This window comes from Anopheles merus, chromosome X (assembly GCF_017562075.2).
Source record: "Anopheles merus strain MAF chromosome X, AmerM5.1, whole genome shotgun sequence".
In the NCBI taxonomy this organism is placed as follows: domain Eukaryota; kingdom Metazoa; phylum Arthropoda; class Insecta; order Diptera; family Culicidae; genus Anopheles; species Anopheles merus.
The window spans coordinates 23,906,156-23,918,953 of NC_054081.1; the positions used below are offsets into that span (position 1 = coordinate 23,906,156).

General features: G+C 34.5%; 1 protein-coding gene across 8 annotated transcripts in view; it reads left to right on the plus strand.

The window, feature by feature from the left end:
- Nucleotides 1–12,798, plus strand: part of LOC121595883 (breast carcinoma-amplified sequence 3 homolog) — a 111,252-nt gene that overhangs the window by 55,142 nt on the left and 43,312 nt on the right. For 5 of the 8 annotated variants that reach the window (XM_041920455.1, XM_041920276.1, XM_041920367.1 and 2 more), the window contains exon 7: nucleotides 7,940–12,391. The exons of 2 other annotated variants lie outside the window; for them this stretch is intronic. In XM_041920455.1, the coding sequence (XP_041776389.1) occupies nucleotides 7,940–10,887 (2,948 nt within the window). In that variant the 3' untranslated portion in view covers nucleotides 10,888–12,391. Of the gene's footprint in view, nucleotides 1–3,043; nucleotides 3,535–7,939; nucleotides 12,392–12,798 lie in introns of those variants that run through there. One more of the 8 variants, XM_041920712.1, reaches the window with a different exon arrangement.

Below are 12,798 nucleotides of genomic sequence, written 5' to 3' on the forward strand. Positions count from 1 at the left end.
GTATATATATATATATATATATATATATATATATATATATATATATATATATATATATATATATATATATATATATATATATATATATATATATATATATATATGAGTATACAATAATCTCAAAATGCGATACAAAAATTTGAGCGATTTAAACATCGTATTTTGCTTTTGAAAATAGCATCGGTGCGGTGAAACAACAACTTTTTGACAACTAAACTGCATCTTGAGCTTCTGAAATTGTTTTGCTGGCATTCGATTCTGACTTGTAAAACCCTGTAAGGACTAACGCCCACTCCACCCATCGATAAATCCGTTACTGTGAACTTAAAGAAAGGTAGTGAAGGAACATCCTTGTAGGAACACATTACCCAAAATACATAATCGATATGTGCAAACGTTGGTGTTGAACCAATGAGAACGAAAAGTACAAATAAACATGCTGGTTATTTTGCTCGATTGACATTCGATTCCGTTGGAAGTACTCGAGTTCAACTGGAGAAAAATTGGAATATTTTTTGCCATTCGAATAGATGAAGCTTTCGTTGACGTTTTTGTTCTTGTATCTGTATGTTTCCCAGTTCTAAGAAGCAACCGGAGGTCGGAGTAGCGGAATTTGGGGCAAGTGTGCCACCATAAGTATTTCATGTTATAACTCACTAAAACATGCTTTTCAAAAGCCGATTTAAATCTCATAACCATTTTACATCTATTTCTTTACTTCTAAATGAGTTTCGCTTGAAAAACGTGCAAACAAAATTGTTTTTGAAGCGTTTAAAAAAGGGTCCAAAAAGACGTTGTATTTTGGGCTATGGGGCAAGAATGCCACTCGTATGTGGCAAGACGGCCACCTGGTTAAAATAAACGAATTTCTTAGATAATTGGAAATAGTTAAGTTTGTGGCACTGGTGCATGTATTCCAACATGTCTTGAGTCACCAATGAACCCTTTTTCATCACAAACTGTATCGCAATATGGTTTGTTGCTGGTCTGTTTTTTTCCGGGGTGGAATTCGCTCGTAATAGCGCACCATACCGTTGCACGCTACAACAATGTTTACATTTTTGACAGCTCCTGCCTATGAAAGATGGTGGTACACTTGCCGAAAATAGAGATGGCTCTTTTGCCCCATAAGTTAACAAAGCCACAGAAAATTCACGTTTTCTCAGCTTTACGGTGGTGTAAATATTTTCTCGGTTGATTGTTCGCATGATTTTTGAGATTTATTGAGATTTTTGAGATTTATTTGGTTGGATCAAAAAATTATAATATTTTGAAACTCAACATACATCAGATCAACCCAATGGGAAATATCAATTGATCTACATGAAATTCGGTTCAGTATACCTAGTCATTGGAAAGCAACCAACTGTATACACAATTGATCATTTAACTAAAGTTTTTAAGGAAAAAATGCTTGGTGGCACTCTTGCCCCAAATTCCGCTAACAAACGGATTCCGCACTCCTTTTTTTGGGACTTGGGGCAAATTTGAGTGTAAATATGAAATTCATTTTAAACTTAATTACACACGTGGATAGTGGCCTTAATTATATGTGTTCAATTCTGGTCTAATACAAGGGATGAATCTTGCGGTGTTCCTCTCTGTTCCCAAAAATCTAGAAAACTAACCGTACCGATATTGAGTTGTTCGGAAGCAATCGTTGACATATTCGGCGATATTATTGAGCTGTCACTTTCATACCCCTTGGATAGAAGCTTGGATCTTCGATTAAATGGAAGGTGCTGACAATGGAACAGAATATTAATAAATGAAAAAAAAAAGATTATGAAATTTAAATAAAATCAGCCTTCTATCGTAGTTAATTCTCAGGCGCAGCTATTACAAAAGGCCGGCCCAAAATAACGTTATTTGATTATTGTAAGAGCTAGATGCATGGTAAACAAACATCCAATACATACAGATATCATATCTTTTTAAGATATAACAAAAATACGTACATTAGGTCTTTCTCTCTTGTTGGCCTGCTCACAATAGAGTAGTTTGACATGACCTGCCCCAGTCAACAATAATTCTCCACGATGCTTGGTCCTTTGAAAAATATTTTCCTTGTACAATATGAATGCAGCAAAAGCTGCTACATCTTGCATATAGTAAAAAAAGCCAGTGGCCACCTATTAGTTTTTCTTTTTGTGGTATATTCTGACAAATACTTGTCCATATCGTCGACACCGCCTTTCAATTTGTTGTAGTCGTCGATCATTTTAGGCTTATTCTTAGGTCCTGTTATTTCCATGTCATAGTGAGAAGTAGACATGAGGATAACGCACTAATTTTTTTTGGGACGTATGAACATAAACATACATTCTCACTGAACCCAAATAAGGTTGATTCAGGTATCCTTCCTTTTGGGTTGACGAAGAATGCTGGAACAAAAGTAAGTTTTTTGTTCACAGTGCTCAAGATTGATAATTTATAGTCTAGCATTAGAGAGAGTGCTAAATTGTACGATGTAAAAAAATTATCACAAACGACATTTCGTCCACTTCCTCTGTTCATCTACGGTGCTGTTCATCTACGGTGACATTTGTTCCAGGCACATAACACGATTTTAAATTAGCGTTGAGCATTTGAAAAACATCAGATATAGCGGCTGCTTTATCCATCGTCTTCCGCTGCTGTCGCGTCTGACCATTATCGAAACGGATAAACCGACTGATCGACCAGAATCGCTGAACGCTCATTGAAGCGCGAAACATTGGATGGGAAGATGTTTTCCACAACTCTGTAACTGGCATGTAGTTTGAGTGCGACACACCAGCTAAGAGAAGCAACCCAATGTATGCATCAAATTCTGAGCTTGTCAGAGGCTTCCAATCTTTTGAATGCACCCGATCACTTTCATTCCAATTTTGGAAGCATATAATTGCTTTCCTATTCGTTTCTCGAATAATCAAATCACACATTGCTTCTGTCAGCAGTTGTTTAAATGTATGAACTATTCTTAAACCTTTTGTTTTTTTAGTTGGACCTGTGTTTTTTGACCTGAGTATGTTGTGTGCTAAGATTTTGTGTGTGTTTCCAGGACGCTCGCTGGACCAAACAGTGCCATTTTTTGATTTGTACTCTTCCGCAGTATACTCGTCCAGCCACTCTTCAGAATACTCGTCACCTGAATCTATATGATTGTATTCTGGGACCTGTAATTCTTCTGCGTCAGAATCATTCAGAGCTCCACTTACTAAACAATCATTTTGGTCCTCGCCAGTGGATGGAAAAAGTAAAACTTCTTCGTCGCTTCCTTCTTCAGCCATTTCCTGCAGTCTCTGTTGATTATATCTCTCTCTTTCCTCAAGGCTAAGCTCATCCAGTTGTTCAATTGAAAGCCAGTCACTACTTTCCATAATGTCAAATGAAATATAAATGTGATTCACAGTTTACAGAAAATAAATACTCTTTTCGGTTTATGCGGACAATGTGAATCAACAAAAATCGGAGCGTACTAGAGTTTCCGCGAAACTGAAAAGATTTGACAGACAGCTTGACAGATCGTTTATACTTATGCTTAGATTTCTCATGTACATATCTCATTTAAATTAATAAATTTCAGTTATTCGATAATTCAAAAAATCGTTGGATATACCCATTTTTACCTTTATGTTACACATTTTACATTAAACTTTGAGATAAACTTTTCCTGGCTATTACAAATTTTCATAAATATCTTATCATAAAATAATTTCACTTTTCGTACGATATAACCATAATGTACAATAGCAAGAACTGAAATAAAATAAGAAACATGCACAAAAATAATAAATTAGTTCCGTAACACCTGCAGTATTACTGATTTGTTACTGATACAAAAGTGAGTAATCATTAGTTGAAGTATAAAAAAATCAAAGGAATTTTTACAATTCCATCAACTAAACAAAGGCAAAGAATAATAATGTATACACTTTCTCTTCAAATTTAATGAAAATCCTACGACTAGAACAGAAGTTATTAAAGTTTTAGCATAAAAATGTTTCATTCCCCATACAAAATGTATGGGATACCCGGGTCTGGGACCCGGTCGAAGAGGTACGGGTAGGGGTACAAAAAGTATATAGACGAAAAAAAAATAATTCGTTTTTATTTTTTTGCAGGGAAATGAAGAGAATAAAAAAGTCTAAAGATACATGAAAACATTTTGTCGCAGCGATTTCTCTGTAAAAAGTTATTAAAGATTAAAAATCGAAATCATACACGGGTATCCGGTTGTAGAGTTGACGGTTAAGCTTGGGTTGGTAACCTCGTTAATCACAAATATAATCGGAACTATTTGTTTATTCGTATTCGTGTATTGGTCCAAGTATGGTATAATTATGTTCGTGGAATTACGTAACAAAAACAGCATTTGTTTTTACGATCATTGTTAAAACACTTTCCATTGAAAGCTCCACGCATGATTATTTGATAATTTTCTCTAAAATACAGGTAATAAGTTTCTTTTCTTTTTCTTATTTAGCGCGACAAGCGCTGGAGGTCTAGACCAACATTTACCACAAATGGGTACAGTCATTATCCGATAAACGCTATCGTACGGGACCGAGCAAAATAGCGTATCTCGAGTTTTCGTGTATAGCGGACTCCTATGGAAAAACAGTTTACACTTCTGGTTCGATGGTTGAAAAATATCGTAACAGAGTTTTGCATTAAATTTTTTTGTAAAACAGGTATCTGTTGCACAAGTTCGATGCAAAATGGCGTTGAACACTAGTGAAATTCAAAAAGAGCATAAAATATTTCAAAACTTAAAAATGTTTTCAAAAAACACTATGAACTGTCAAATTTAGAGGAATTGCGTATTTCGAATTCGCGTAAATCGAGTATCGTGTACTGCGGATAATTGCTATATAGTTATTAGTCAGTTCTACGTATGGGAGGCATAGTCCTAACGGGTCGTGCTTGCATTCCTGTTTTTTTTATTTGAGCTTTAATTTCTCGTCGACAGAGCGAACTCAATTCACTAGATTTTGTTGTACAAAATAAACTATCAAAGCTTTTACATGCGATTTCACGTTCACGTTCACTTCGACTGTAACGTGGGCTTTAGGCGAATATTAGAGTTACGCCGATTCGTTGAGAACGCATAAACCACATCCCAAGCGGAAATTTTCGGACGATAACTCACACACTCTCATAATTTGACAATCAATATATGACTGTTTGTATGTTCTTCCATTCGCACCATTTCGTTCTCCAAGCCAAGCGTTGTTGTAGTTAATGGCTGGTATCATTGAATTCGTCTAGTACGTTAGGAAAATGAGTGTCGAGGCGTACGCCGCCGCTACGAACGGATTAAAAGATACCAGCCAATATGTATTTCTTTTTGACAGTTATGTTTAGTTTGCATTTTAATCATAAGAACAGTTCTTTCTTATCGTATCATTTATATCAGCGGTCGACAAAGTCCGGCCCGCGGGCCAATTGCGGCCCGCCGCAACATTCAATCCGGCCCGCGAAAGGTTTTGACTGATTTTGAAGGATGGGAAGAAACTATTCGTATACAAATTACTGAATCTTTTAGAATAACATTTTATACCATCGTACTCTTTCAACTTTAATTAAAGTACTATGGAATGACGGATCGATCTCCCGGCCCAGATAACTCAGTAATGTAGCCACTTGTACCTCTGTCTTCATTTTTAGCTTCTTTTGGAACCTTAAAAAATGAACCTGAGCTCTCTTGCGATGCTTTGATTGTTGCCTAATAGTACCAAGATGTAGGTAACCAAAACGCAGACACGTTCTTATGCGACGACAGACTTGTGTACGCAGTCCATTTAAGACGCTACGGGGCGTCATTCGTTGATCGCGCACGATTCTACGTTGGTTGGTTCACTTTTTTGGTCGTCATGGTAAAAGTTCGACTGATAGAGGAGTCAAGGTGAGGGTACATGTAGAGATTGTCTGTTGTCTCAAGGGATTCTACTATTCAAAGTGCAATTAACGTTTTGTTAGAGCGGGTGAAGATAATTCCATGATAAACCTATGAATTTGTCAATTTGTTAATGCAACCTATATGTAATTTTAACATTGTTTCAACACGACAATAAGACTTTCGGAATGAAGGAAATCGCACACGAAATTTAATATTGATGAGATATACTAAAGCCTGGTTACAATAAATTTATTTAAAGTTTTGCATGCGACTTGCATTTGATGGGATATCATTAGACTTTCACCAACGCAAAACATGCAATACAAAATTTAAAATATTGTGAAACAGCTCCATACATTTTCACGCGATAATTTTATATTTTGTTTAATTCGTTTTTCTTAATTCGACACAAATCAGTTGGTTTCCGTTTAAACTATTTTAGGGATTTTTTCAATCTTATTTGAAAGCAAAAAAAAAAATATTTAAAAATCTCTGTTGTTTTAATGAGAACGATGATTCCACACTGTTGCTGTTTACGAGTACAACAATTATCAAAGTGCTTTTTCATAAGGAATCAGTTACCAATTGAGCTGACATGGCATTACTTATCCATAAAGCATTTTTAAAACTACTGAGTCTATTTTTACTTCGATAAATTTTCGATAAATTAATTTTGAACCATACTATAGGATGATATAATTACAGAAAAACAACATTAATATCTAAAATGTTTCTAAAACATTAAAATATAATAATTTAAGCGCAATAATAAAAAACCGCATTTACCTGACCCGCGGCACTCGATCATTTACTAAAATTGGCCCATTGCCTCAAAAGGCATTTATATAAACACCAACAATGTAAAAACTATTTAATCTCAAAATGTCTAATACTAAACGTGTTATGAAGAGAGCAAATATGCCATGGCACGCGGTTATAGTTATGTGCCGAAAAAGTCTGGATCTCGTACACCGTTCTGTTTGAAAAATCATACACGAAATGTCAATCGAAAACACGGCTGAAAAGTGTCATTTTCACTCGATTGGGATAACTTTGGAACAGACCGTAAAATAATTTCTGAAACTGTGTGTTCCAAAATCATTCAGTTTAAGTCAAGTGAGAAATAATTTAATAAGTAAAATTAAAAATATTGTTTGGTAAATGAATTGTTATGCCAATTCAAGAAGTTTTAATAAAGTGAAAAAAGTTGGCATGTAGTTTAAGGTGTATACAATGTCTTGATTATCTTCTCAAGTGGCTTGTTAATCTATCGCGATATCTACAAAAACCAAAAATTATTGATTTCTAAACAACGTGACGTGAGAGCAAAAAAATGATATGTAATATAAAAAATGGATGCCTTAGAGACAAAAATTCAGCGTCAACAACAGTATTTCAGCTCCAATCCAAGAGATTTTTATTTTAATATGGCAGCAATTGAGAATTTGCAAGAAATAGTTTGCTATTCAGCAACCAACATAAAATTACATTTTTATGTGTTAATAGCAATTATTATTCTAGAGATGAAAGGTTTCTTAATGCTCCTTCTGGAAATTTATTCCTTATATGTCTATATATATTTATGCTTTCTCTTTCTGTTTTTTCTCGTACTCTCTCCCTTTTCTCTCTCACACTCTTACTTTATTTCACACTGTCTTTTTCACTCATTTTTTATCTCTACTTTCTTTCCTACTTTTTCTCTCTTTCGCTCACTTTATCACAAACTGTCTTTCTCACTCACTTTTTCTCTCCACTTTCTCTCCTAATTTTTCTCTCTTGCTTTGTATTCTTTGATGATGATAATCGCCGTCGTACTCTTACTAATTATGTTTTAAATTTTTGAATGGGTTTGCTCTTATGACAAATTGATATCATTTTGGATGTAGATGTAGGTCACCAATTGCATGCTGGTGGTGCGATTGTCATGCAAGCTTACCATCTTCTGTTCCCAACAATATAATTTGTATGTCTCTGTTTCTTTATTTTGGCAAAATAAATCTATGTGTCTTCCCTGAATCACTGTTTCCTTTCCTGGACTTTTCGTGATTGTCATAGGCAACCTTTCGGAAACTGGTTTGACGTTTGACTGTAACATCAAAGGGCAAGGATGTACTAAATGGCAAGAACAACATCATCAATCACCAGCTCTGGGAAATCAACACACAACGTTCAATGCTACTGGTCTTTCGTCCATGTCATCATGTTCATCTACATCCATATATTCATCCACACACTCGCTGACTTCTATCTGTGATCATCAAAATCAACAAGGACTTCAACAGCAATATCAACAACAGCACCATCAACACCAGTGTAGTGGGAGTTGTAGATGTAAGGCATTTGGGAATGAACATTGCATTGAAAGTTTTTATGAGTGTATGCTACATCCAGTTTCTCCTAGTAAAAAAGAAAATATCCACAAAATTCATGGACAAACAATGCAAAATGATAGGAAATCTTGTCCTAATGTGATTTATTGTCAGCAGCAACAACAATACGAACATATTAACTCTTTTGGATCCGATGCGGTTTGTGCAGAGAGAAATACAAACCAAGGTGCAAGCATTACAATAGCTAAAGTAGTCAATCCTCTCGGAACAGTTACAACAATCAGCACCGTTGGGACTAGATCAATAACCCCAAACAGCATCAAACCAGACGATTTTATGCAAGAAAGCATCGAATCATACCTTCATGAAAATTGTGATGAAGCACTCTTTCGCCCTGTAGTAACAGTACATTATGATAACGTGGAATCTAGAAAAATATCGACACAGGAGAATGACATGATGGAAAACCGGTCTAACATATACCATGATACATCAATAAATAGCATTGAATGCAGTAATGTTGATAGTTATGATAAAGTAAAATTCATGGTCAGGGGCAATGAAGATCAATCTAAACAGCCAGCATTTTTGGTTGAACCGGATTTGATTGTACCGGTTATTGAAGAGAAAAACTTATCATCCTTAAGTTCTGTTACTGGAATTAGACAACAGGATTCAAAATATGAGCAACTAAAGGATTCAAATAACGAAATATTAAAAAAAAACATGCATGAAAAATTCAATACAAGAAAAAAATCCTTGTCTGAAATTGACGATACCAAGGATGTAAAATTTGAATCTGAACGGTCGGAGTCAGGGAAAGCATATGACGAATTTGAGAATATTGAATTGCCCATGTTATGTAATAATCCTTTGCGAATAAATGAGAGTATATTAAAGAAAGAGAGAAAGGATTCATTGAAAGAAGAAAAGGATATTTCTGAGGATAGCCAAATCGAATCGTTAACAAAAAAACTTCTCACTTCTAAGAACATAGGATCAACAAAAACACGGAAAAAAAGTTTACCCGTGTTAGTAGATTCGCATAAAATAGTAAACGTGGATCGTAAAGCTCGAAGAGATTTAGATAACGTCGGTAATTGTGCAGTGCATCATATTACGAATATCATAAGCAGTAACAAAACAAGCGATAAACAGGAATACAATCTTGTTTCACTTAATCAAAAGAGCTTTACACAAACTATTCAAAGTGTGAAAAATGAATTGATCAATCCGATTTCAGATGCTCAACCGTCAGTTTTAATGTACCATGAATGCTTACTTCCATCGCTTGAATCATTGAAAATTGACGATATAGAACTGTTCGGTGAAGACAGTGGGCAACAATCAACTGATAATAGTAATGCTAGAGATACTTCTGTAATCGACAAAGATGGTTCAAAATCTGAATACTCTGAGCGTTCAAATATTATTGCCAAAAATCAGAAAATGAAAGAAGAAAAAACATCTAATGAGGAAAAAGAAACATCTGAGATAGTTACTACATCAGATTTGGATAACTATTACGACCCGGTATATAACGATCTAAGGTACAAAATGATGGGATATACTGAATCTTCTCAAACAGTTGTGCAATTGAACGAAAATATAGATAAATGTGCTATGGGTGAAAAAAATGACGAAAACTTTGATGTGCATCAACTAAATCAGCTAAAGTTTGATATGCAGGACGTTTTATCGCGTGGAAATATAATGTTGGCAATGTGTTCTAGCTTGCGCGAAGTCTCAGAATCTATTGAAACCTATCCGTCTAATCCGAGTGATTCTGCTCGAAAAGAACAGTCAGAAAATTTTAATAATCCAAATGAATGTGATGTAAATTATTCTCTATTTTCAGAAAATGAGTTAGACTTAAAAAAAGGAGCCTCTTACGAAAAACAAGTCAAGAGCCCATTTCACCATCCCTCTACGGAACTTGCAACACCTTTTGTAGGTTTGCTTTTTTCGGCATCTGAGGATGATGAGGATGTTACCGTCAATTTAATAAATAACGATCAGGATAAGGAAACTGATCGTGATGATGTAGCTTTGACGAAAAAGTTAACTAAAACTATGTATAAATTCATAGAGCCGGACGATAAAGTACGACGTTGGCATCACCCAAATAACAGTCTAAGTAATTGTAAAAGTACATCTATTATCATGACAACGATGGGATCTCCTGAAGTGGATAGTGACGATGATGGTGAAAAGCGTGATGAAGGAGATGAAGGATTAGAGCCATTAATAGCTTTTAAAAAAACTTCGTCATATTTACTTTCTGATATTACAACTATTGAAAACAATAACTATTCGACATCCAGCGAAGGGTCGCTGTTGGAAATACAAAATGAAATGTCCGTATCAATGGCAGCACTGCCTATAGAAAATGTGCGATGCGTTCAGGTTGAAGAAGTTCAAGAACCTGTTCATGTTTCAGATTCAACAGAATCCGTTAATTATAACAGAATAAGAACAGATCCAACTGTCGCTCTCGGTGATGATTACACCATTGCTTCATCAAAGAGTTTAGTACCCAATAGTAATTCAAGCAGTAATTTTGACACAAGCCTGATAGCTTCTTCCATCACAACCAAGATTACTAGTGATGTGCCAGCAGGGGGTGGTAACGGAGGGAATGGGAAGAAAAAATCAAAAAAGAAGCGAAAATAACTGCTGTTGGACCTAGTGAAGCTATCGATGTTTTCACTTCCATCATAGTGTGTTTTGTTAAAGCTATGGTAAATGTACCATCTTAGTAAGTTTTATTTAATTTATACTTATTTTTTTAGTCATTCCTTTAAATTCACAGTTCAATCGAATGATAACACGTTAGCATTGCTAATGATTAAACCGAAGGTTGCGATGCAATTACATTGAAATCAAACGTAAATTCTTGAAAAAAATCTCTTATGTTATGTTGCGTAAAAATATGTTTTTTTATACAAGTATAAGTAACTAAACATTGTTGTAGTTGTTTTTGCTCTAGTATCTTTTTACAAGTTAATTTTTTTGAATACATCCAATAAGTATCTTTCAAAATTTTAAATTATCTTGCTTCTTATTAAATTAGATTTTCTCGTTTACACCTGGGTATATCTAGATAGTTTTATCGTTATCCCGCACATGCACGTTTTAAACTTAGTTACGCATCGTTTTAAAACACACGCGCAATACAATAATGATTTTTTTCTTCTAGGCTGTACTGTGAGTCTATATTCAGTTACAAAATTAACTAGCTTTGTTTAAAAAAATGTTAGGTTGAGACATACAGCTTTTACATGCCATTAAGTTCAGCAAATTGGATATACATCTCATTTAATATAGTCTAAACTACTCTTTAACTCTGTTTGATTGTTTTATAGGAACATCTCTTTTTACTGATAATTGAAATATTATAGGGTTACATAAGCTAGCATAAAACTGTAAGCTTGATTTCGAATCAGTAAATTTCAATATAGTAAAATATGTGTTTGACGAGCCCAAATTGATTGTATTACTATATTATTAATCTATAAAAACGTAAGAAAAGGCAGTAATCACTTCAAAGAAGCCATTTTAGTTTCATAGTTAAATTTATGATACATGACATAATATTTTGTTTCATTCAGTTTCAGTTCATCAAGCGCAAGGTCACGGTAGTGACAAAATACTGACAATTCTTTCAATAAAAACGTAAGCTTTTACCAATATTTTGTAACCTGGAGTAGCCTAGAAATAAAGTTGACAAAAAGTGACAAAATTTGAAGTTTGAGAAAAAGCGTAAACAAATTGTTATTGGGCGCAATTGTGATCCATTGCTTCGGTAATATTACTAAAATACATGTTTCTAATCTAATCGATTTATATTTTGTTTTGCTTTTTAAACAAAATATATATCTATTCTCAAAAGATTGACTACTCCTATCATGTGGTTTAACATTTTGTCGCTCAAGTCGCTTGGTAAATATGTATTTTTTTAAGCAGCCACGAGAAAATAATTTTAAATAGACAAACAGTGTTGAAGGGTTACCAATTTGTTCAACATTTTTTCACTCCCGTGGCTTCGTGTCAATTAGTTTTTAATATTCATTTAATCATATATTAATTTTGCAACCTAAGATAAACTTTATATTTCGTATGGTTTGTTCAGTAGATATAAGTTAAGTGAAAATAAACATATGATTGGTGAAACACACTCATTTTATCGTTTGATCAATTTCAATTTCCAACTGTATTGCCGTCAGAACAATTTGCGTGTTACTGTCCAAATAGACATACAGCGACAACGTCGCGCGCGACAAAAAGTAGCTCAATTTTGCAAACAGAGCTACTCGTCGCGCGCGACAATTTTGCTTCATCCGAAATAATCGAATTATCTACTTTGTTTACAAGCCAGATTAATGCCAAACGCAAAAAATAGATTTGAACACATTTTAACCTATTTTTGTGTGTTTTCAAATAAAAAACAAGTTGGTTGACTGAGTCAAATGAGCTACTTTGATCTACACCGAGTGAAATTTTGAGCTATTTTTCGTCGCGCGCGACGTTGTCGCTCTATGTCTATTTGGACGGTTAAATAAAAACTCACATCTTTTATAACAA